The sequence below is a fragment of the Venturia canescens genome, chromosome 6 (genome assembly GCF_019457755.1).
Source record: "Venturia canescens isolate UGA chromosome 6, ASM1945775v1, whole genome shotgun sequence".
Lineage (NCBI taxonomy): Eukaryota > Metazoa > Arthropoda > Insecta > Hymenoptera > Ichneumonidae > Venturia > Venturia canescens.
In genome coordinates, this window is record NC_057426.1 from 5,425,879 (window position 1) to 5,452,081 (window position 26,203).

At 44.2% G+C, this 26,203-nt stretch overlaps 2 protein-coding genes across 3 annotated transcripts in view; both read left to right on the forward strand.

Moving 5' to 3' along the window:
* Positions 1–10,114, forward strand: part of MED20 (Mediator complex subunit 20) — a 92,400-nt gene extending 82,286 nt beyond the window's left edge. For both annotated transcript variants that reach the window (XM_043421265.1, XM_043421266.1), the window contains exons 3-4: positions 6,807–7,066; positions 9,770–10,114. In XM_043421265.1, coding sequence (XP_043277200.1) covers positions 6,807–7,066; positions 9,770–9,973 — 464 coding nt within the window. In that variant the 3' untranslated portion in view covers positions 9,974–10,114. The remainder of the gene's footprint in view (positions 1–6,806; positions 7,067–9,769) is intronic.
* A 3,132-nt stretch (positions 10,115–13,246) lies between these two features.
* Positions 13,247–26,203, forward strand: part of Dg (Dystroglycan) — an 89,796-nt gene continuing 76,839 nt past the window's right edge. Inside the window, exon 1 of the mRNA XM_043420841.1 lies at positions 13,247–13,537. The gene's annotated coding sequence lies outside the window, so the exon portion shown is untranslated. The remainder of the gene's footprint in view (positions 13,538–26,203) is intronic.

A 26,203-nucleotide genomic window follows, 5' to 3' on the forward strand; every position in this document is an offset into this window, starting at 1 on the left:
GCTCTCCTTCTCCGCCCCGTTGCTCGTCCTTCTTCTCCATCGGGTGCCTAAGCACGAGAGCGTGCAAGTCACTGCGACTCGGTGGGAGCGCCATCCGCAGCTATATAACGAATATAGGAGGGAAGCACAAGCAGCAACCCTCAGCCTCTTGCCTTCGGGTATTTTCATGCTCGTATATACGTCCTCGTAGTACTTCTATATACGTGCCTTTCTCCGCAAATCCGATTCATTCGTATCCAATTAATTTTCAAACTATTAACGACCCGTCGATTCTTCCTCGCCCTGAGTGTTCCGGCCCCCGGGCTTTTTCTGCAGCATTAAATGTGGGCCAAAGTGGGAAAAAAAACTTTTTGTTTCGCACCCTCTCGCTAGTGTTTCCGAGTCGAAATTCACGGTGGCAATAACTTTTCTGGTGTAACCGAAGAAGGTGAAGAATAAACGATGCTGAATGAGAAAGTTTCTGCTTCTTTTTCACGAGACTCGAAAAACCATTTAGTTGGAAGATCGAGCCAAGGATTTTCGATCGAAGGTCATCGGGATGATTCTCCTTGAATTTTCTCGCTGATCTCCAACGCTTTGCGGAGAGCCAACATCAATTCGCTTTGCTTCGTCAATCCTCCGCGATGATAAAGGCACGATCGTCAGCTTACCTCAAGGCGTAACGACCACACGCGCGCGCACAGGATCGTCATTTTATTCGAACGAATGTTGAGCGACGAGCTTAAACGTATCCCGGCTAATGGAGCTGACGCGGCATGGAAATGCCTTAAGAAATGCGAAATTGGAAACGATTCGCGTGGCATTGAACCGTTTGATGCTCCTTAAGAGAGGTCGCACCCCGCAAACTCTATAAATAAACGAGATTTCAGACTGAATTCGTGGAAATAAGGCAAAAGATCGAGTACGTCGTGCGCTTTCGCGGCTTTCACGAGTACCCGCACTCGTATATGAATGCCTGTATGTGTCTATACGTATATTAAGTGTGAAGAATTTTGGAACGAAGCAATTTCGGGCGGGATCGTTTGGAGTGCGAGACGCGAGAGAGACACGAGAAAGAGAGAGAATGAGACCGGTCTGAAATAAAGCTGCGTGTGACGCCCCTCACGTGTTTTCTAACGCGATATGCGTGTACTTACTCAAGCTACATCTTACCTGGTCGTTCTTCTGGGACGCATAAACCAGTTAATCTCTCGATACTTGCCGGATTATGCGCACAGACGCGTACTACCTTAACGCACATATTCACGCGTGTAAACACAGCGACGAGAAAAATGACGCTATCGCATCGTGTACGAAACATCGTAAACTTCAGCTTTTATACAATCTGTATATATATTTACAGAGAAAGAGGTGATAATTCGGAACCCTGCTGCTGCTGATTTGCTTTCCTCCAATGATGTGTCACAGCCGCACATGCACCGCTATCTGGTTCGAATGAGCGTTTGTCTGCGCCTAATCCATGTTCGCGTGCACCTTTGAACACTGTGACGAATATTTAACAATTTACGAATTTCTATATCCACGTTTATTATCTTCGGACGTTTACAAATAGTTTTTGCAAATGCGATCGTACACGGAGAGAACAAAATAGTGAGAATTACTATGCTGCCATAGTGTTAGGGTTCTATATCGCCCATTTTAGAGGTTTTTACCAAAAACATTGCAATTTCCAAGTCAATTCCGAATAGACACATTTAAATTGCGTATTTTGCTCCGACAAAGGTTTAAACTGTGCTATTTTTCCCTAAGTACTTCACCGAAGAAACATTGTGAAATTTATGTTGACTCGATGATGAACTGTAAAGTAGAATTATTAATACCGTTTTGCTACGGTTAGTACCGTTTTCATAAACGAAATTTACAGTCGAGCACAGTAAAATTTGAGGAACTCGAACGACAAAGCTTATTTTCAATCGACGGAAAAGCGCACGTGGAATCGTATGCTTTGATCGTCGCAGCGTTTCGTTCCGCGATCGACGCGCTCCAATCCACGAACCGGTGGTCCAGGTTGGCACTTTCCATTAAATAATATACAGATTCGCAGGAATCGTTGGTTTCTCTAGCGGGAAAGGCAAAAATTCAGATGCAACGAGAGAGTCTTGAAGCGTGGGCGCGAGAGGCGAGATGCTGCTTCGCGGCGAGCGCGAATCTCGGCGCGAGCTGAATCGCGCTCGATGAGGAGTCCCCAGGGGGATGGCAAAATAAGAGGAAAAATATGCCCGGGAGAGGGAGCGAACTGAGTGAGTAATTAATGGCCGAGTGTACATCGTGTGTGCTCCGGGAGAGTGTCCTCGTGATAAAACGCGCCGCTGCGAACTCTCTCTCGCGCTCACGCATGGATGAACCGTTAATACCCTCCTGATGCATCGCTCACAGAACGCACACACTCATGGCCGCGTTAACACGGAAAAAACTGCATATCATTCGACGACACACGAGCTCACATCCCCCGGAATTTATTCGCAACACGTTTCGTCGCACTTTTTCCAACTCGGAGTTTTTATAACTGCGTCGCTAGTATATACGGAGATAATGAGACTCGCGCGGATTTCTCATTTCGAGTCGATCCAGCGGACAGAGAAGTCAAAGCCCGCACACTTTTCGGAGCCCATTTTCATGCTTCATTTTCACCGCTGGCAACCCGCGAGCTTTAATATCCACCTTCCAACTACCTTCGTAATGAAATCGTTTCCTGTTATTTATTTATACCGAACGAAACCTGCTGCACTCACGCATTCATTATCGATATATCGATCACGGGAACCGTTCAAGCCTCCTTAATAATAGCACTTGTGCAGAAATTATCCAAATCACTATGATTATATTTCGATTAATTTATAATTAGCCTGTCAGAGTTAACGGCCGCCCCAGGCTCGCGTGCGTTATTTATTCAATATCTCAATTTACATACTCTCACTCTCCCTTCCGTGACTCTCATTATCGTACTCACCCACGTCTATTACCCATTCAATAAAGGGGTGTGTGTATGCATCCGTCTTTCACAGCGAGACTGCTTTACGGTTATATCCTTTCGTGCCTATTTTTACGTACATATAAATAGAAATTTTATCTCGACCTCCGCGTGTCGCCCAATGAGAGCCAACCTCCGGGAATATTCTTCGATAATCCTCCGTAGTACGGTAACCGTATTGACGGCGAAGCTCCCAGAGAACCGCGAATCTTCGAAGCGCACCCTAAAAAAACTCCTGATTCATGACCGTTTCGCATGACGACGAAATTTCTGTCGCTTTTTTTCCCACACTCAGTGTTTCTGCATTTCGTTTCATCGCGTTTCAACATTCTCGAAAAAATTAAATTCCACGATTTCGGTCCCTTTCTCATCCTCGACGAGACTGATCGAGGATCATGTTTAATGCAGCTCACCTTTTCGAGCGGAGAACCGGTAAATGAAAAAGACCGAAACGATCAAGCGACTTACGATTATTGATGATAATTCGTAACGAAATTTTTCATACTAAATACACGAGCCGTTGCTTTTGGTCCGTTAGAGCGATGAATATCGTATCAGGAAAGCGGCGTTTTTATTTCGACGGACGATACCGCGTCAGACCGGCTAAAGAGCCGGAATTAACGCGCAGTGGATTTCCTGGGATGGATTGATAAGCAGCTTCAGTTAAATCGAGTATTAGATCGTTTCCCAGGGATCCGACGCGGTACGTTTGATGAGGATTCTTGATGCAACGTGTACTTGCTCACTTGTTACGTGCGCGGATGCTGTTTGAACCTTCGCCCTTCTGCTCGCATCGGGCTCTTGCTCTCCGTTATCGAAACACAGATGCAATCGTGCAACGTGCGCAGCCCAAACCCTTCGAGTCTCAAATGCGTGAGTCCGGTCTGCTTTCCGTCTCCCCCGCAGTGTGCGCTGCACCGTAGCAACGAGCGGCATATATCGCAATCCCAGACGTGCCACAAAATGCACTCGATGCGGTATGCGACATACGTCTCGTTTCAGAGGGACGAACGCATACGTATTCATCGTGTATTTCCGTTCCTCGCGATCCTCCTGCCCCTGCTTTTCCTTTCGATGGAAAATCCGAACAGATTATACTCCCCAAAAATTTAATCACTAAACAATTCGCTCTTCCGGGCCTCCGCTATGTCCCAGGCATTCCTGGATCGCTCGTTTCGAGCATTTTTGTCGTTTAGCTTCAACGGAATTGTCGCGCGAGGGGACCAATAATTGCACGGGGAGAAAATTCCGGTAAATACTTCTATACGCAGTACCATAAGAGCAGGCTTCTATATCACATACATACATTTTGTTATTTTTTGTGAAGCGAGAACTCGATGAGAATTGACGTGCAATAGCGAAACAATGGTGCAAGTGCGAATGAAATTCTTCTACGTACACCATAGTAAATTTCTAAACACTTTGGCGGATCATCGATGCTTGCGTTCGAGCTTCTCAAATTTTATTATGTCCGAGTGTAAATTTCGATTATGAAAACAGTACCAACCGTAGCAAAACGGCATTGATAATTCAACATAAATTTTACAATGTTTCCTCGGTGAAATACGTAAGAGATATAAAAATAGCACAATTCAAACCTTTGTCAGAGCAGAATACGCAATTTGAAAGTTTTTATTCGGAATTTATTAGGAAATAACAATGTTTTTGGTAAAAATCTTCAAAATGGGCGATGTAGAATCCCAACACTATGGCGGCATATTAATTTTTCCTTTTTCTTTCCGATCCCTGTAAAAAGCTTCGAAATTTGATGAAAGTTGATTGCCGTTTCACTTGACAGAAAGCTTGATTTTTTTTCTCAAATTCCACAAAGTTTTTTTTTCACTAGTTAACAAAAACATTTGGAGTACGTTGAGGAGAAATATTTATCGAACGTTTTGCATGCAATTAGTCTAAGGAGAAAACGTTGTCGCTTTAATTTCAGATTCGGCTATCGTTATCTCGATGTTCCATTAAGACCAATAAATCAATATATTTCGAGACGCGCGGGGGCCTAAAATTAACCGGCATAAAACTGTCGACGTGTGAATCGGTCCTCGCGGTAGTAATTAAGAATTTTGTCATTTAACGCGCTACACCGAAAGGAAGGAAGCTTTGAGAACGGAGCGTCGACGCATTTGCATGAGGGAGAAGCGCCAATCCGTGTAAACGAGGGAACGCGAGAGAGCGAGCAGAGTATGTGGCAGGGAGAGAATAACACACGAGAGTTACGTGTCTGCTGCGTGGCATCGCGGCCTGCGTGTGTATTATAATTTAAGGGATTAATAATTCATACGTCGCTCGAGTTACTCGCGTCCTCGCGCAGTGATACCCTGCCATTAGTGAGAGTCCGTGTGTTGCCGGACTTCGGGCACCCACGAATACACAGAGACGCAGGCCAACTCCTCGCCGCTCACTTTCGGTTCGCCACGTCATTTTCCTTCGGCTGCATATCCGCATGGAAAGAAAAAAAGCGTGATAATTTGAGCTCCCGCTCGATATTTGATCCCGCACTTGAGCCCTCTTCAAAAACAAGGAAAATACTCAGGATTTCACGAACAGTATTCCTGCAACATTCGCCGTTGAATTTCCGCATCATCCATAAAGTAGCCGTTGAAATTAATCGATCGAAGCACACGATTAATTTGTCTGTTGTCTGAGCTCGCGCACGCTGGGTTAGCCGACAAACGATAGCAAATTCGAAAATTGGTGTCTCATGCATGAACCTGCGATTAAACAGCTGGATTTTCTTTGTTTTAAATGACTCACGCGCTCTCCTCGTTAAGGCTGCTGCAGTCGAAAAGAAACTTGGCATAGAAATCAAGTTTTCGAACAGGCTGTGGAAACGTGCGCGATAAAAGACAATGGATATTAAAAAAGCGATGAAAAAGTTTATTTCGTTCCGAAGAACACAATGCAGAGGCTGCGCTTGGGCCGTGTGCTTCCCGACGATAGGACCCTGCCTGGAAATCTAGTGAACTGGCTCAGGTGATTTTTACTTGTTGGGATTCAGAAACCGACGAGCTCTGAATGCGGAGCATCGTAGCTTAGAATCTCTCAAGTGGCGAGCAACGGTACGGCAATTATTATCGTTCCGCTCCACATTTGTTTGCGATCCCGCGTCAACGCGATTCACTATTTTTGGCAAAACAGCGAAAAGATGAAAAATAAAATCGGGGGATTCGAATTATCAGCCTCTCTTCTGCTCTCGTGTTTGCGCAAAGATTCCAAATGCATATATGTGCGCGGATACTGAAAATGTTCTCGTCCCCCGGTGGCTCCAATATGCTTTCCTCCCTTGGTTACACAGAGACGTATACGTATGTATATGTGTGTAGGTTATGAATATTCAACGAAGTTCGCACACCGTACGTTTGACCCTTCGCGTATTAACCGCCCCCGGGACTTATGAAATTCATTCGGACGCTCACGGATTCTCCTCCTCCGATGAGCGTTCGCGAGTCGACGCCGTGTAGCCTCCTTCCTCTCTCCTCCTTTTCCATCCTCTTTCTCGTGCTCCGATCCCCTCCTCTCCAGCGCGTTCTCACTCTCGACTTATACGGATTAATCACGATCGATCTTTTCTCGGCAACACGTTGAAAAAACGTTGCCCGCGCGCTGTCAGGAATACTCGAGACTCTCTTCGCATATTTATGGCTCTCTTTGCACCGAGCGAACCCTTTTTTTCGTCTCCTTCACATATGATTCAAATTGATGTTGCTGCTCGAGTCTCTCGTGGATTCTCGCAATTTTCGTCCCTTCTCTTCGCTTTTTCTTTATCCAACGAGTTTTAACCTTCCTTTTTAATATACATATATATTTTTTTATTATCTTTCAGGCGTTCAAAGAACCGTCCATGTCCTGCACAATTCCGAACAACCGGCCTCGGTATTCGCCGTACTCGAGTCCGGGTCCAAAGTCATTCCGCTCATCGCCGACGGCCTCTTCGATCTTCTTATGCTCAAAATCGCCAACTATTATACCAGCAAAAAACAAACCAAAATCGAATGCAAGGGACCCAGATTCGAAATTGGCGACTTTTGCGTAAAACTCGGATGCGTCACCATGAGCCAAAACTTCAAAGGCGTTCTCGTCGAGGTACGTACTCATTTTCGTTAAACTTCGATCATGCCTGCGCACTCGCATTATTGTATCCTAGAAATAGTCTCAACATCGAACTGGCACTTCAGTACATTGCTGAAATGATCATTTTCACGTAAAACTATCTCCGAGTCAAATCTGACGAGTCTCGATGTCGAATCGACTGAAGAGTCGTTCATTATTTTTCAATAATTTTTATAAAATTATAAGAAAATAATGAATGATTTGATTAACGCTACAATTTTGGCCGAAAGACGCCCGAAACCGGTTCACGCGTCACGATAAAAATGAGACGTTCTACAATACTCGATACTTGATCTAGAAAGATGCAACAAAAATTCCATACTTTTCCCACGCTCCAACGAATCCCGCAATCTTCCTTCCGAATATTAGCATGTATAATTGACTTTATAATTGTTCGTACGCGCGCGGTGTTTTGCTTCTCGTTATGTAAATTAAGGTAAATTAGACGAGAAAACTTCGTATAACTGGGTTTAGAATAAACTGATTTCGATAGCTCAATCTTTCGATAGTTTAATCTGGAATTTTTAACCTCCGCCTGTTTCGTCGGGCTGATATGCCGCATTTTTTCGGTTTAAAGCCTCACGGCTCCAATATCTATCGATCGACGTACGTATATATGCGTCCTATGAATATACGTGCGAACGGAAGAGAGAGAGAGAGAGAGAAAGAGACGGGAGTGAGGAAGAGATAGGTGGAGAAAGCCCTTCAGGCTGTGAACGAGTTTCGACGCATTTATTTTATTTCATCCAATTTTTTCTTTCTTTCGTCGCCTTCAGGCTCTCCGACACGAAAATATGGCTTTGTAATTAAAAGCGAGTTTTCTCCATCCCCTTGTACAAACTTCTGCCTGACTCGTTCGCCAGGGAAAAAAGGAAAAAAGTTTTGGGCCCCTTTAAAAAACGCTCCGACTTGATCCTCGACGTTTACTTTTTCTGTCTTGTTTTACTTTTCATATGCCTTCGTATTTTATTCTCGATCTATATAAACCTCCGCTAGGGCTTTCGTTCGTTTCCTGGGATGCTTTCACTCCTTGTCTCGTATATAGGGGCCGCGAGAATTCTTTCGATGACACAAAACGCAGCTGAGCTTTTGAATTTCCTCGCGGAGTTTCTTCCGAGTATGCGATCGAGGAGGAGGAGGAGCAAGAGGAAGAAGAATGCAACTCTCGAATCACATCTTTGTTGCTCGATAAAAAATCCAATAAATTTGTTCGAATGAAACGACTTGGGGAGAAAAGCGAGAAAAATATTGCGAGATGAACGTGAGATTTCCGCTTCTGACCTTTCTCGGTATCCCGAGTGGCTCAACTCGCGGAGTTTTCCGTGTTTGTGTGTCAGAGAGAAAATAGAGAAGCTCGAGACACGGTTGGCCGGAATTTCGATGCACCGCAGCCAATGTCATAAGAATTTATAATAACTTCCGGCGTATAAAGTCGTTCGATGGATGAGGTTGGCGATTGGGTGGTGAGCAACTTGGTCCACAAGTATCGGGAAGCGATTGACGCTCTTGCCGAGCTACTCCGTACGGGGATAAAAATGTGCGAAACCTCCCGGAAACTTCGTGTACATCCGTTTTCTTGCTTTTCCCTTACTTCCCGTCCATTTTTATTCCGTTCTCCCGAGCTTTTTTCCAATTCCATTCTATTTCCGGTTCGGGCAAGATCGATGCAGGCGAAAAACCAGGAATGCTGCTGCTACTTCCCGAGGCCCCTTAACTCTTCGTTCTTTCATCCTCGATTCGCATCGCTCGTTTTCCGACGAGGGATGAGTTTTAGGGAATGAAAAATAAGAAAGAATAAAGAAAAAACGTTGGAAAAAATCGCGCGGAATAGACGAGTGCGGAAAAAGAGGAGAAAAGCTGATCTCGGAATGTTTCTTCTGCGCTCGCATGCGAGTCCGGAGAATCCTTGGACTCGTTTCTGCCTCGATTCTCTCCGGCGCTCCCTCTCTGTCCCTTTTTCATCCTTTATTCCTTTCCTCCTCGACTGCGAACACCAGAGAAAAAACTTCCAATCAGGATACAAACGGGACACGGGATCGAGAAAAGACAAACAACGTTGGAGGTTCGAGAGAACGATGGAAAGGCTTGGTCGTCGGAAAGCAAGAGGGGGGGGGGGGGGGAGGGGGCGGTCAAAGAATCGTCCCCGTAAAGTCCAAGCGTAATGAGAATGTGCGCAGCTGAAAGGATCGCGCTCACAACGACATACGGAACTACAGCGTTGACCAGCTCCGCGAATGCGGGAAAACACGAAAATCTCTCACGTTGCAAGGACTCGAAAAAATCTAACGAAGGAATAAGCCACCCGTAAGATGCGTGTTGCAATCCCACACCCAGCATGTTCCTCGTGTACATGGAAACTACTATTTCAGGCTGAAGCTTCGTCGGGTTTATTTCCAATGGAGTCTCGTGTGTACTGCGAGCAGCCTCGAGCAGCCTTTCGCGACTTTTCGTCACTCGGTTCTCCTTGTTTTGAATCTTTACTCCAGAACACAGCTCGTGGACATGTAAATCGCGACGATTCTTGGCCCTCGAGCCTCGAGAATTCTCGTGGGAATGTTTGGCTAAAAGTTTCCCAATGTCTACACGACATGTAGCGACAGTTTTTCTCTCCCTTCCCCCTCTGACAACGAAGAGCGAGGGTACAAATATGTATGACCGTTTCTCGCATGTCCTTAGGTGGAGTACAGACCCTGCGTCGTGCCAGGAAGTGCGTGGGATCTCATGAGAGAATTCCTTCAGGGCTTTCTTGGATCCGGCGTGCCCAATCAGGCTCCTCAGTATCTTCAAAATCGTATGAACGATCTCTACCAACCCATGGACACCATACAACAATATCTGGAACATTTTGGACAGTACAGAAAAACTACCGGAGTCCTTTGAGGCCTTCGACGAACAACGGAGTCGAGGGAGCTCCGATGCACGCGATCCAATCATTGCATCCTCGCAAAACTCATTCCTCATTCGCAATCAAAGTGACGATATGTAATCGACGCATTTAAATAAAAAACCGTCGAAACTCGAGAGCCTCGACTTTTTATTGGGCTTGAGGAGCCAATTATGAGTTTTTGAAGAAATATTCTTTCATGACTGAGCACTTTCGTTTCTGACTCGAATCGGTAGCACTTTTTCAGCGTGTAATCGTGTTTTCTCAGTTTTACTGCGTCCTCGCTTCAGATTTTGACTCACTTTCTCGGGTGTCTAAATCGGCCAAGTACTCAAATGACGTTTGATTGAAACAGAATATCAAAGCCCCTCGGTCGTTAGATCTAAAGATATTTCACTATTTCTCCCTTTCGAATTCGGGTTTGTTACGTAAAATTATAGTGACAGATGGTAATCAAGTAGTGACTCGAATCCGGTGATGGTAAAGGCTAATTTTACGGTTTTTCGTTCCAAGATTCCGGACGTTTCAGTCCATTGTTCGTTTTTATCGACTGCCAGTAAACGCGACTTCGTGTTTATTGGCAGTGTTCCTTTTCCACTGTCGGCGAGTTATCGAGTGTACGGTGAAGCGGAGAATGTTTAAAAAGCACTGGATATCGACGACAGAGATTCTCAATTTTGTTGACAATCGAGTACAGAACTTAAGTTTCGCTGGTTTCGTTTCTGCCACATAAATTTTCTAGCACATTACGTCACTACCTCACTCTCGTTGGTGAGCCAGATCAGCAAAACCTTGATTGAAAATGAAAAAATATTAACTAAAATAATAAATATGAAAATACATGAATATTAAAATATTGGAACGCCACGAATTAATGTACAGCTTTATTGGACGATAGTAATTTATTTGACGGTTCGGTACATACATTTTTGTGCATTGATAAAATTATGGCAATCGGTCGGCGAATATTTTCGAATGGATATTGAATAATTCGTTCGATTTGTTTACGTTCATCACGTGTTTACGTTTCACGCGCTTGGTCGCTCGATCGTGTTTGGACTCTGGCCGGAGAATTCGCTTCGTGGCGCAGTAGCGGCAGCGGAGCGAGGCTCGCGGCTCACCGCTCGTTTGGCGCGAGCGCGGGACAGGAGAGAGAACGCAACGCGTTTCGTTTCACTCACCGCTCGGCGGGCGAGGGGTGAGGGCGAGCGTCGGTTCGATTCTTCAACGCTACGCGTTATCGATCGTAGATTCGAGTGAATTGAGAAAACGGGGCTCAAAATAAAGCACGTGGAACTCTACTTTATTCTTCACGTTTAAAATAATATTCTTCGATTTAATTTTTTTCAAACAGTCGAAAAAGTTAATGGAATTTTGTAGAAATAATGGATGGCTAAACCAATAAAATCGAAACAAATAAAATGAAAAGTAAAAAAAAAATAGAAATAATTTAAGATCGCGCTTGTTGATAAGAAGCATGAAAATACAACGAATATTAATGTTCGCAATTAATTAAAAAATTGTTCGTTACGAATAAAGAATATTTTTCGTCAGTTACTAAGATTGCATTTTTTTGACGCAACTAAATCGATAAGCCGATAGGGAAGTCTCTAGCGCTTGACGTTATGATCACCACAAAATTTGCGTATGAATAATTATTTCCTAATTTGTGGTGATTCATAAAAAATAGTATCAAAGCAAGAGTCGGTAACAGAAACAGTTTAGTGACGCCTGTGCGTGTCAGCTTCAAGAATCGTGCGCGTATGCTCGCACGCGTGCAACGATACGTGCGAGCAACGCAACGCAAAGCAAAGCACCTAACGCACGATCCTAAAGCCACGGGATTGTCGGCAAGCGAAGACGGACAAGTCTGTAAATCTACTCGATATATTGATAGTTAGACACAGCTCGGAGCTCGATACAGTTTCTGTATCACTTTGAAATCGCGCAGGCAACATGTACAGCCAAATGCTTACAATAGAACGCGAGCAACCGAACACGCGTGCACTCGCGCAGGCACGCTCGATTCTCCACGAAACAGCAGCGCAGGTTGTCGCTACAAATGTTTCAAAAGGAGTGGGGTAAAGCAGAACAATGAAAATGTGAGCATTTTTTTTCGTTAACGCCAATTATATTATATTCAATCAGTAGAATTAAATGACGAGTTTTTTTCTCGCGTGGATAAAAAAGTTGAATTTTCGGTGAATAAAAAACCAAGTTCGTCCGCAAAAAAGAGGCCAGCAAAAATATAAATTCGTAATAATAAAGCGATTACGATTCTCCGTGATGCGGTGAAGTGATAGCCACTCAAAAATGTGAAAACAATGAAGAAACATTGGAAGAAACGTGTGTGTTGAAGAGACGTGAAAAGTTCTTTATTGTTCAGGATCATGGTGCAGGATTGGCGGTTCGCAGAGGCAGAGGGGAGAGCGAGAGGATCATGGCGAGGAAAAAGGTAGGAAGAAGATCGAGGGCCGTTCCTGTAGACGTGAGTAACTACACCAACGATTTTTTTATTCACGAATATAGTGCGGGAAATATGAAAAATGGTTTTGAGCTTAAAAATTCTGCCAATCCGAATGATTAAGATACACGGACGTCTGGATGACGTTTTTACATTTGGCGGAGTTGTTCCGGGGTAGTATAATGAGACTTGATTTGTCGGGAATAAATGAATTTTGGTATAAACGTTTTTGACAGAATTGAATTTTGATATAAAGTTCATGGTAGAGACGTAAATGTCCCTTTCAAAGATGAAACGACTCGCAGTCCCGTACTCGATTGTCAACAAAGTTGAGAGGCTCTGTCGTCGAATCTTCTTTACCGACGAAAACGACCGCGGTGACATCTGTGCCTGACATTTGAAACTAGATCGCGACGTTAGGCTTGGATTTTGGCTCCCTTTTTTCGGGCAATCTCTACCCTACCTCGAGTACAGAATGCCGTCGGTGCCTCGTGGGTGATCGATAAACCAGATTCTTCCGAATCTCTTGCTAACCGACCACTCGAAATTCCCCGTTGAACGAGACTCGAAACAGGAGTTTTCCTTTTTGAATTGAAAATCCTCCGAAGGGATTCGACCGAGGGTAAATTTGATCCAACCCCCCGCGAGCAGCGTCAGCTACACTCGCGGCCGTTCACAGATCCAGGATATTCTCGTCAGATGGTGATAAGAGTTTGCAATCTTCGTGGATTTACCGGAGAGTGTGTTGCACCCGGAAAATGGCGATATCTGTTGCAGTATGCCATGATGTTTTTACTCGTCTAGACTCGTGGTCGCGTCAAATCCCACGTAGTTTTAACCGTGCTCCGTAGTTTTAGATATTTTTTAGCATCACATGAATCATAGACAAGTGCCTCGTACGTATACGAAGTAGCGTAACGCCCAGCAACGAACTAACTTAGCCACAAGAAACTGTATTATTCGTTTTGAGTGTCGCCAAGTGTTTGGAGTTTGATACGAGGAGAAGAAAGGGAAAGAGAGAGAGAGAGAGAAAAAAAAAAGACAATAAGGATCCATCGAGAAGTGAGCTACTCTCGGGAGATTTTTTTATCAAGAGGTGAGAAGAAAAAATGGGAGGGAGAGTTCTCACTTGCATGCTTGTTCAGAGTGGCTGAGTAAACGCTCGAGACCGGTGCATGGTGTGTGGGTCCTCGATTACCGTATTTGGACATGCCGCAAGTCTTCTTGCAAGCGTATCTTATCCTTGTTTTTACCTCGTTTAACTACCTTTTAATTTCGTAACGCTTTCACGTTCCAGCTCGTCGAGTTTATATTCATTTTTCGTAAAAGCTTTTATCACGAGCTGCTAAAAAATGATGGAAATCTCGCACTCGTTGGAATAATCGGTGTATAAGAAAAAAACAGGGCCAATTTCCTAAGACAGTTTCTCGAAGAAAACAGCTTAAAATAATCATTTCGAGCTGCAGGTGCGTGAAACGAAGTTATCAAATTTGCGGGCCCTCGTTATTCCACGGGCATATTTATAGCTGCTCGGCTTTCTCGTAGGAGCTCGCACGACGCTCGGTGCTAAAATCTATCCAAGCACTGGACTTTTCATGCCGGAAGATAATTCCTAAACGAATAAAACACAATCATTTTTATTCTTCTTTTGCATATCGTCGACGAGAATAAAAGTGTCCGCAGTCGGTAGTAAAATTCCAGTGAAATAAGCTTAACAAACTCCCGGAGATTCATGAATTTACGAGACTTTAGTGCGTACTTGGTAATGCAATTTTTTTCCGATTCTCCAACTCCGCCGTATAAAACTTTAACAACGAAGTATAAAACTTGTCAAGGCGTTTTTTCTTCTCCTTGTTTATATAATACTCCAACTGCGAATAACGAGGGAGACAGTGTCGTTGGCCACATGTGTGCGCTCCTTAGTCCCAATTATCATGAGTTTTTTCAACCGCGATGATTAAGCCCGGCGACGGGATCGTCACGAACGAAACCGTACCAACGACGGGGCGAGAGGAGTTTGTAAACTGTATTTATACGTTGAATATGCAAATGGGATTTATTGTCTCGTTGCAGAAAAGCGAGCAATCTTTCTCTCTGATAAAACGATCGTGGAAATTTTTTCCCCTCCAACCCCCCCCGTTGGTTTATCCAGTTTGCTTGATTCGTCACTCGATTATTCCATCGTTTTTGTTTTCATTTCGTTATAATTATTTGCATTAAACAGGAATGTTTGAAGCAACGCTTCTGACGAAAAGCGAAAAACTCCCTTTTTCTTCCTCGCTTTTGCTCTGAAATCCAAGTTTTTTTCAACTCGCACCAGCTCCGAAGAAATAGACGCGGTTCGACATGTGTGCGCAGTAAAAAAAAGGGCACGACGGTGTGCGGTAGTCTTGGCGTGTCCTAGAAACCCGTTTCGTAAAGGAGAAATATGGAGTGTGTGTCTTTTCACGTGGATGCATGAATATACGTGCGCATATACAGCGCGTTCTCAAACGAGTCCGCGAAGCGACGACGATATTCGAAGTCTGCTATTTGACGAGGAGCAAAAGCGTGCACTCGGCGTGCGGGAAAAGAAAGCCACTTTTTCCAAGGTACGGTTCATACCATATTCGCATAACACTTTGAGAAATCCACCCACATTCGACTCCTTCATTATTATCAGCTGCTCGCCTTAAGAGGACTTTTTTATATTCATTTCGCCTGAAACGGACGCGATGTGGGGGGGGGGGGGGGAGCGCGGGAGTTTGTTTTTGTCGGACTTTGCCATCGTTGCGTTGATCTTTCATTTGGTATTTGGACCTTTCGTAATCCACTTTTGGAACTTCATTCCGGAATCGAATTTTCGGATCTGAGCGAGTCGACGAGTCTTGAAAATATTAACCAGCGCTCCGGAGCACCGCGAACTCTCAATTTCCAACAATACCGCGAACGCAAAAGTTGTGAAAAAATATTTCGAACGAACAGTAGCTAGCGAGAGGTCGTAAAATTGAGTTTCCAACTCGTCAATATTTTGCTCGCGAAACCCCCGAGCTCACCCCACCATACTCATCTGTATCCAATCCGCCTACTCCGCTGGCGAGTACGCGAAATATCCGAAAAATCATAGTTTCTCGTGCGACGACGTTTATGAAATGGAATAAATCAGAAGATATGGTTTTCACGGTGCACGTGGATGAATTTATTGGAATTTATCCGGGATAAGCTTGCGACGCCCGATGAGAATTCACTGGACGTTATTCAGGGCCAGGCGAGCGGGATTTTCCTTGAGAATATCTCCCGCGCGCATCGAAGATCGAACGAACAAGTCGCGTGGGTGAGACTCTGCCTGAGCTGTCAAAGGAGGGAGCGAGGGAAAGATGTGAAACGGGGAAAATACGAAAAAGAATTTTGAGGGGGACACGCTGAGCACGGAGCGTGACGGTGTTTTGGGTACGAAGCTCGTAAACCCCTTTATATTTAGAGCACACACAACTCGTTAAATATACGTGTAATCGGGAGTTTTAAAAAAGGACGTAACGCGCTGAAATACCTCGATAAATCGTCCGAGCAACGCCCTTCTCTCTCTCACCATCGGAGTGACGTATACTCTGGGACGAAGCCCCATGGCGAATTACGAGGAGATTGAAAATTTCATACCGCAGAACGTATAGCATAAATCTTCTGTCGATCGCTATATGTACATAGAGCTTTGCTATTATATAGAATGCGGGGCCATATACCCGCGGAGATAGTCACCTAACGATCGATTGAAATGTAAAAGCAGGCGCCAATAGTTTACATCGTGTACACTACACGAAGAGACATCGCTTGTCTCGATGTGTCTACATCACTGGCTTCGATGTCTATATTTACTACGGGCTATTCCATACCGGTGCTCCGAAATGGGCGGATTCGTGGCTTCAGAAGGCTTTTTCTCGGAGCAGCGATACGCCGAGGGTAAAAAACTTTCGTTGTCTTTTTTGCCTCATAATCAATTTCCCATTTGGCTAACAGTTCTCCGGTGTCAGAGTGCCCAAAGTTTTATTGTCATCGAGGGTAAAAATACGTGTTCGGATTCACTCAATGATCGTTAAAACGTCGGTGGGTGATGGACTGTGAATAAATAATTGCGTTTTTAGTAGCCTCGCATTCGGTTACGAATCGTAGACAGGAAGAGTTATGAAATAAAATATTCATTTTCATCTTTCAATGGCATCAACGTGCGCTTCATTGAAACGCAAACGCTCGAAGGCAAACAATTTTTACTACTCGTTATTTGTTATTGCTTTTTCTCCAATGGAATCCAATCGCCGGATTCAATTTTCGTATTCAATTCGACATAAAAAAAAGCGTCAAAAAGTTTCGTAGAAAATTTGTAAAAAAAAGCTTCAATGAAATAAGAAATTTTGTTCAATCGTCGTTGCAATTTCTCTCGTCGTCCCGCTCAAATAAATATACCTTTTCAACGTCGATTCCTGTCCGAAAGCAGGACAACTTTGAAGAATTGTTTTCACGACTTCCTACGGGCGCTCGCGCAGTTGTTTTTGACATCCTCGCAGTCTTTTATTTTTCTCTGACCATCGATGAATTTCTCCTCAGACTATCGTGCGGTATTAGCCACAAATTCTCCGGGAATCTCGATAAATGTCTTTACGTGCAACGAGGAAAATATGTAGAAGGTGGGAGGCTTCTGGGTAGCCAGACCACGTACAATTCCGGCGTGTATGGGGCGAGATCGAACGAGCCGCGAACGACCCGAGATATTCGTATTTTAGTCACGAGCACGACACGGCCAGTGCATCCGGTCGCATCTTCCGCTCGATCTTTATATACGTATAAACATTTTTCCACACACAAACGAATGTACAGATATCGCTTTGTACGGACAAACAATAATAGAAGGAGTTTTAAGTTTATTCGAACAGGTCCTGCTTTATCGTGATTATTCCCTGAGGTTCTTCGTCTTTAAAAATTATTTAACTCGCGAGTGAAAAAGCGACTGATGCGCAGTTCAGAGCCTCCCGAACTTCTCAGTGCATGTTTGCTTGACATAATTTCTCTTCTTTTTTTCCACATTACTCTTGTTTACAGATATATAAAAGCTGCAAATGTGTGCCTGAGTTCTTCACTGGCCATGTAGAAAACCACGAATGCGTCTCGTTGTTTCTCTCTCCCTGCTTTGGATTGCGAGATGGCACATAAAACGCGCCAAGCGGACAGGGTCAACTCCGCTGATTCTTCTCGAGCATAGTCCGACGTCGTTGTGCGAGAGCTTTTGTCCCTTTGGCTGCTATCCGCTGTTATGTCTTTTCAAGCCCAGGCTTTCCACTGTTTGCTCGCGAGATTTAAATGCGGACGCAACTCGGGGATCTAGACACTGAGCGTTTTGCTATTTCTGTCAAGTTTTTCCCTCTCGCGAATATATATCGCGTCGAATTTTGTTTCTATGAGGAGTGATTTTTGTGGAGGGTTTTCTCGAGAATCTAGACCCTCGGAAAATCGGATCGCAATCGTATCTTGCTCGGGGCAAATAAAAGCCGGGGACATAAATATTTCACGAGAACGTCAACGAGAAAATCGGAGCGTAGGTTTGAAGGATTCGGGTCAAGCTTTTAGGAGTCAACCCTCGACTATCGATCGATCCCAAAATTCCTTCAGCTTGAGAACGAAGAAAGAGAAACTCTGGGTCTTTAATGCACTCGCGCGATACGGCTGAGCGTTCCCGAGCATAGCTTTTTGCCCAATCATAAAATAAAGAAGTCAAACGACGACGAACGCTCTGAGCATTTGGGTCAAACTTTGAATTCTCAGCTGTTAATCGACTCCACGATCCTCCACGCTTCTAATCCGAGGCTAAAAGCGTCTCGACGCGTGTATAAACGGACACCGGTCATCTCCGTTTTGTCATATGCTCGAACCGGTCCGACCACGAGTGGGGTCGGTCACGAAGGGAGAAACGTTTTCGAGGACAATTGTGTCAAGAAGATCGTGGACCGTCGAAGGCGTCGAGCTCCCTCTACGGGCACGTCATTTCCGTGAAACGAGTTGTTCCGCGGCTCTAGCCGAATGTTTCGGTTAAGCTGACAAGGTTCATTCATTCCAGATAGATCCACGAAATAATTTGTATTTGACCGAGTGAAATTTTCTTCTCGTTCGCGTCGAGGCTCTCTCGGCATGTTGCATGTTCGGGGGATCCGTCTCGCGAGCAAGAAGTCTTGGCGGCTGTCCCGTCGGGATAATCCTACTCGGAAGGATTCCCTGCTCTGAGATCGACGCGAGCAGGAGGGAACGAAGAAATAAAAAGGAGCGGAGAGCACAGAGCAGGAGAGAGAGCGGAAAAAACGGGAGAAAAAAGTAGCCGCGAATCAAAGGGCGTCGCTGCTGCTGGCTTTTGGTCCTTTTGTCGGTCTTCTTGTAGCTCGACCCTCGTCTCTCGTAACCAGAGAGTCGAACCTCGACTCTTCCGAGCTCTCGCGCACGAGTCGACCAACTAACCCAGTTGCCATTCCGGATGACTTTTTCTTTGAGCTCTTCTGCTCTTTGCTACCGAATGCTTCGCCCCATCCATTTTTCCCTCTTTCTCTCCGTACCAGCGCATTTCAGTTTCTTTATTCGACACGCCAAAGAGGATTTTTGCGATTCGCTCAATTCAAATGCTCCGTTCCCGGTGGACGAGCCAGCGATACGTTCTCGGGCTATACGCCCGCGCATGTACTTTGACCGATTATTCGTAGCTCGTTCGTGTCGATTCAACTCCTTCTTTGTGCTCCTGAATAAATCTTACACATTGGCAAAAAGTCCTTAAACACGTACACGCCCATTCAACCGCTCGGACAAATGTGGAGCCAACGGAAGAAAAGATAGAGACGCGCCCTCGCGAGAGGGCTCAGCGAAATGGATCTTGGCGGATGTTGCAAAGCTCCTCGCTCAAGTGCCAATATTATGTGTTGCACCGTTATTCCTACGTCAGAGCTATGTAATCTGAGTTTTGAACCTCTCGGAAACGGAAGCGTGTCACGCACGAAAGCTCCGGACCGGAAGCACACCGACGGCAAAAGGAAAATAAAAAAGTGATGAAATTTTTTGATACTACGTGCGGGGCTCATGAAATATTGAAGCTCTGTTTAAACAGGGCACCAAGTGCGAGTCTGCTTCCTCCTCCTCGGAGACTTTCGCACGAATAATTAAACAAATTATCATAAATTCACGAGCAGAGCGGAAAATACGAAAACTCGCTCGCACTAATTAGTCTAACGAGGGAGACAAAAACTAATAATCAAAATTAATGGCTCTTTTGACTCTGCTATTGAGATCTAAAGGGCAAGTCGCTTGCTGCAGTCCTGACCAGTGCGTTGGGCCCCCGAAAGTGATCGCCCGGATGCAGGTGAACGAGCTTCAATTGTTCAACATTTCATTCCATCAGGAAATTTGAAGTTGAAAAAACACCGAGTGCAAGATTGCCAAAATTGCAGAATCGATTTTGCGAGGTACAGAAATTTCTTTCATCGACCTCGCCCCTCATTCTGATCAGTCGCACGATCACAGATCGTAACTGATCGAGAGCGACGGCTTTGTCCTTTCTTATGGAGGTTATTAGAAGTCACAGGCATGCAGTAACCGCATATAGTTCGATTACAGCACGAGGATCTTGCTCGGTAGCTTCGTCCTTTGCTCTTCCGTATGACGCAGTGGAATGTTATTGCAAGCACGAACCAAATTCCAAGCATATAAAGGAGGACGACGATGGGCGAGCCCAACCAGTTTGCGTCCCTTTCGCGCTCCGTCTTCCACATCGCTCTTTCGGTCTCTCTATCTCTTCCTCCACAGCGAGAACATCGTCTTTGCCACAGTTTCGCTGGCAACGTTTAATCAAATGATTCGCGACTCTCGAGCGACCCAAAACTTGATACTTGCTAGCGAGTTCTCGAATTAGAATATGAGAGACGAGAATTAGTTATTCCCTCGTGAAAATATCGTTCCTTATATTTTCCACACAGTCATGTTTGCGTACCCGTCAAGTTGTCTCTCAACTTTCGCCCAATTTACTTTGTACCCGACTGAATCAACGTCGTCGAAATAGTTTTAATGACAAATTCCAATCACTCGATCGCATCACATTTTCATTTTCACTCCCTCGTGAGAGGGAACGAAGAAACTTAACGAACTTTACTTCCATTCGTTAGCATATAATGGGGAAAGAAAATTCACCAAATTTTATCAATTTCCATTGTTTTCATTCTCTCATCTCTTCGCAACGTTCGATCACTCGGATTTTTAGTACCCTGAGCTCGCATCCCCCAAACCAAAGATAAAAATCAATTGACTGAATTATCTGGATCGTCAGCCTGAAAGACGCGGTACGAGGGCTTCGGACCGGAAATTCCGTCGAAAATTTGAGTGCCCGGCATCGACCACTCGACTCTGCTCGGCCAGTATGTTTATTTGAAAAGGAATGATTGTGGCGTGACTGACGAAGAGATGTGCAGCGAGCATAAACGTTTGTTGGTCGTGTAGTGAGTCATTAATCCGGGGCTCGCTCGCGGCTAAATGAAAAGTAGCCCAGTGCCGAAAGAGTCAATTGAGAGAGGAGCGACAAGGGAGAGTTGGGCATTGTGCGGCTGCGGGATGGGAGATGGAACTGTCGGTTGTGAATCAACGAGACTGCGACGCTAAGTTGAGAGTAAATTTCAAGCAAATCGCGAAAGCTCGCGCTCTCTCATCTCACACGTATTTATATTCTTTTGAACCGCGTTTTATATTTTACGCCGGATGCGGCGATACTTTTGTATTCAACGCGGACGATACGAAGCTGCGGAGAATTCTTACTCTCGAGAAAACCTCGTAATACGAAACGCGCGCCGTTCCGACGACGGCGATCACGAGCGAAACGGGAAAGACCAAAATTACAAAAACCTCCACCACACCATTTCTCTCTCACTCTCTCTCTCGCCCGGTGCAACCCTCCGCGATATGACAGTAGCATCTTTTTGCATATAATGGGCGAACCCCAGCCGCGAAAGTTTATTAAAATCGCGAGGGCTTTCCTCGACGAAGAGAGAATCGAGAACGCCGAGAATTTTTTATGTTCCATAGTTCCCGCGGGGAATTACGTACCAAGAATATTTGCATAGATAGAAAAAAAGGTGGAACAAGAGCAGAAAAGAAAGACTTAAAAAATAAATCGCCCCGTCTGCAAATCAAATTTACCGGACTTTTGCGTTTATTTTACAAGCAAATTTAAATGAACTATTATTTTTTAATCAAACGTTTTTAAGGTTTTTCTGAATTTCAAAGCGCAGAGGAGCCTTTTTCATTTCGCTTTCAAATTAGAAGCTTCCAAGAACTTTTTCATCGGATAATCAAGGCGCTCTCATTGTTTTTATAAAATCATGCTTCCCACTAATTTATCATCTACAGTTTCTTCAATGAACGACGTCCTCGTATGTATATCTGAACGAAAAAATAATGCATCTCTCAGCTCAATGCGATATGTATAATTATAGGACGAGTGCCTTGACCGAGTCTCACGCCCTCGCGAAAAATTCTTCTCTCTCGTCATCGTTTTACATGGTATGGCGACAGTGCGCCACTCGTGAGTCTCAATTTAGTCGGATCTCTTTGCGTATGATGCTTGACGATACGAGCGCGCGCGCGCGCGCGCGGTGGGGAGCAAACGAGGCCGCAGCAGTAAAATTACGAGGGAGAGATTGGGATCGGTAACAATTATAGTTTGAAGGAGCAAGAAAATCGTTTGTCATAATGTTTGTTATGACGATGTACATAAATTCATAAACTCAAAGCTTCGTGAGGAAAATACAAACTTTTTAAATCGTTTCATTGATATGGCACGAAGAATAATTATTTGTCGAGCTCGCTCCGCGACTGTTTTATCCGATTTAGTAGTTTTTCTATTCGGTCTCTCCTCCTCTTTTGATAATGTTCGAGATATAACGAGGGAAATTCGCAGAAATTTATGTCCGAGTGGGAAAAGCGATTTGTCATTTTTTTTTTCCCCCAAACGTTTACAAACGAATCAGAACGGAATGGAAAACAATTTCAGCTTTATCTCATCCAGGAGGTTCGAAAATGCTTGTATTCTTTCAATGGCCTGCTTATCGTAGAATTTATACATTATTTATTTCAATCTCATTCCCCGAAATCAATGAGTGTTCGATTTGAGATATCAGACCGGATCGCGTTTGTCAATAAAATAATCGAGTTTCTCGAGCATAAAAATACGCAGTCTCGACCGCAGAGTATCCCTCGTGTATATATTCGAGTTTGTGCACCAAGTGACGTAATGCCGAACGAACGCATAAGCCCCGCGCGGCGAGTAGCGATAGAACAGTGCACCAGAGCATCGTGCTCTGTGCACGATGATGTCAGAGCCGAAAGAGTTTAAGCGCGTTATGAGCACGGACCGCGTAAGTGGAATTATTACATTTATCGTCGAGGAAACTTTTGTCCAAACATACATTCGCTCACATGTCACATGTAGGAATACGCTTTGTACGTGATAATTAGTAAGCGTACGAAAATTGCTCACATACATTTGCATCGTGCATGCGCATCGAATACGAAATCGTGTCGGCAACAGACTTGCTATGGAAATCAAGTCGTGTGCAGTCGTTCCGATAAGAGCGGACACGATCACGATTCAAATTAGGCCATAGAAAAAAAAAACGAATCTTCAGCAACCAAATATCGTTTGAGGCGTAACACGTTTTTGACGACGCTTGCACTGCAGCGTCTTCGATAATTATGGGACACTTTTCATCTTGGTATTTGAAAGGCTCACGTGGTTACATAATTTCTGTACTGAGAAAAAAAGCCTTTGGGACGACGAAATGTGGCATTACGGGGTGCCAACGAAATATGATCGTCACGAGGTTAAACATGATTAAACTGATAAGATAATTTTAGTTCAAACTCCAGATTTATTCTCTCTGAAAACATTGTAGTTAAGGGGGCTCCTGCGGTTTAAAAAATCAAAAAAAGAGGATAGACGAAAATAACTCAGCACAGCGAACTTTTTGGTATAGTTTCAAGGATATTTCAAGCGTAAAAAAATATTTTTTTAATGTGAGGAATACGAATTTGTGCATGGTTTATGTGCAAAGTCTGATTGTCGAAGTTGCTCAGCTGCGTACAATGGGGAGATCGTAATTATTGTTTGCAACGAAATTTCCAATTTTTTTTCCATTTTCGTGTATTTTACTTCCATACGAATCTATAAAAACCCGATAAAATTGCGAAATTCTATATTTTCAACGAGTTTGAAAAAAAAAAAAAAAAAAACACTTCTAAAGAAGAATATCACTTCAACGTGCGCTGTAAATATAAAATTTCAAGATTTTTCGGGTTTTTAAGAACTCTTTTGAAGAAAACTCTTCCAATAACATTAATCGCTATTGAGTCAAGAATTTTTATTTTCTCAGTATATAAGAGTGCGATCTGGTTTAAATGAATAAACGAGAAACGAAATGATAATGGTTCGTTAAACAATGAACTTTTACGAATGAAATATAGCCATGATCGAGCATTCGATAAATGAGCGTAACCAGCATTGTTGACGGAAGCAATATTTCAGTTGCTCTTCGTTTTTTCCTCGCATTTTATTAGCTCCCCTAGAAAATTTGGCCCGTAAACCGTAGACCATTTGTTATAAGAGCGATTAATTAAAATAAATAGTACAAAGTTATGGTTAATGCGAAGCGAACCGCATTTGCAATTCATGTATAAAAAGGGACTTTTATTCGAGCGCGCGCGGTTCGAGACGAAAAAGAAGTGATGGTCGGTGTGTAAAAGCTGCTTCTATATATAGTTGAAACGTCGTTGGGGCTGGTCTCGTTGCGAATAATATCGCAGACGTTTCTGGTTGCTCATTGCTGCTGCTGCCGCCGCATTCGTGAATACCATGCTGGCTCTCACAGGCTTCATATCTGGTTCGCAGGCTCCGTTCGAGCTCGGCCATCTCTTCGACCGAAGAGTATTTTCATGCTAAACGACAATGAAAAATAATGGTACATGCTCCGCCAATCTATAGAGCGAAAGACGACTCGACGTATTGACCGCTGGAGGAGGAAGGAATGAAAAGCTCGGGTTCGGACACCCGGAGCATCGAAATTTACGCCGTTTTGTTGCTCAGTTGGCACTTTATGTGCGTTTTAACGCCACTGAAAAGGAGAGGATTCGGCGAGTTTCCTTCTCCTTGTTTTACGCGGCCAGCTTTCTCGTATTAAATCCCTCTGTGCGTAAGTGTGTGCTTTAAAGCTCTCTGTCGAGAGCACAACACCAGCACCACTGTCCGTTTATATACCCCGGGCAAATAGGTATGCAGTTATTCTGAGACTGTCCGGGGTGAATGCCCACTCCTCCTCGTCGTTTCCTACTCGCACTTTCTACCTCCCTCTTTTCCCCCTTTTCCCATGTGTTTCGCCATACCAGCACAGAGCGAAACTGCGAAAGCTCTCATCTCGTTATCGAATCGCGGCTGACCCTTGAGGAAAAACAACGCGAGGAATGATCATTGCCGTCGTTCACGAATATCTTCTCTCCTCTGCTTCCAACGCCGTTTCGTACGTCCCGCGAATCGAACTTAATCATCACCGATTTCGACAACGGGCATATATCCAAACTTCAGTATCCATTTTTCACCGAGAATAGAAAGCAATTCCTGGACAAATAGCCGACGTTCGGTACGGGCCGCTCTGCTTTTTAAAGCTTGTTTTAAATTCAGGCGAGTGCTGAGCGAAGTACTCGCTGGTCCATGGAAGGGAGGATCGATTCATTTGTTATTTATCGTACTGAATTATTGAAAACTTTTCCTCGAATTTTATGTCATTTATTTCCTTTATTTCTATTCCTTACTCGCGAGCACAATCCATTTTTTCTTTACCGTCGCAATTGTTCCGACTCCAGTTTCACGATATTTTTTTTTCCCCATCCAATGTTAATTGATGCCAACGAAGTGATGAACTCACTGTGCATGTAGATTCGAGGAAAAGTTTTTCAACAATTCACAGTGATCTCATTGTTATTCCGTGCGCGATAAATACTCGATGGAATCATGCTCTCGCCACAAATGTTGTCCCTATCAGTGGAGTATTAGCGGGAAAAATGTACCAGCAAAACCCAGTCGCTGCGCGGGGATGACACGTCGAGATAAAGGAAGAAATAAAAATGTGTCATTTTCGGTGAGGGAAGTTTGGTCTCTTTTTGTTCTACTCCCGCGATGAATCTTCAACCGCACATAATCAACACTCGTGCGGTTTCATACTTTCGTCAATTCTTTTTGCGGTTGAGAAATTTAATCGAATCGCAAATCATATGAGTAACCGGAAATAACTCGGAATTCTACGACTTTTCGGCCATTCGCCAATATTCTGAAAACTCTTCCGTCCCTCTCGTGGTCAAATTTCGTACGCTCCGAACGCGAACGTAAAACATTGAACGCTGCGAAAGCGTCCTCGTTACACGGGCTACAAGTACGAGGAATTCCACCGCAAATCGTGATACATTTTTAAATTCGTCGAAACATTGTCAAATACTTTATATTATATGCTGAACCGCGAAAAATTTTCTGCCCCACTTCAGGAGCTTATTAAAAATGGTCCAAAAGAGTCCCAACATTTGATTTCGTCGCTGGATTCCTGATTGTGAGTCACGAACCGTCACGAGGAGAGCCGGAAACGTTCGGTTGTCGAAAAGTGTTATCGAATTTCATAGATTTCATTGAAATCGGATGAAGACCCGAAGGAAAAATCTGAAGGGAGAAAGACAA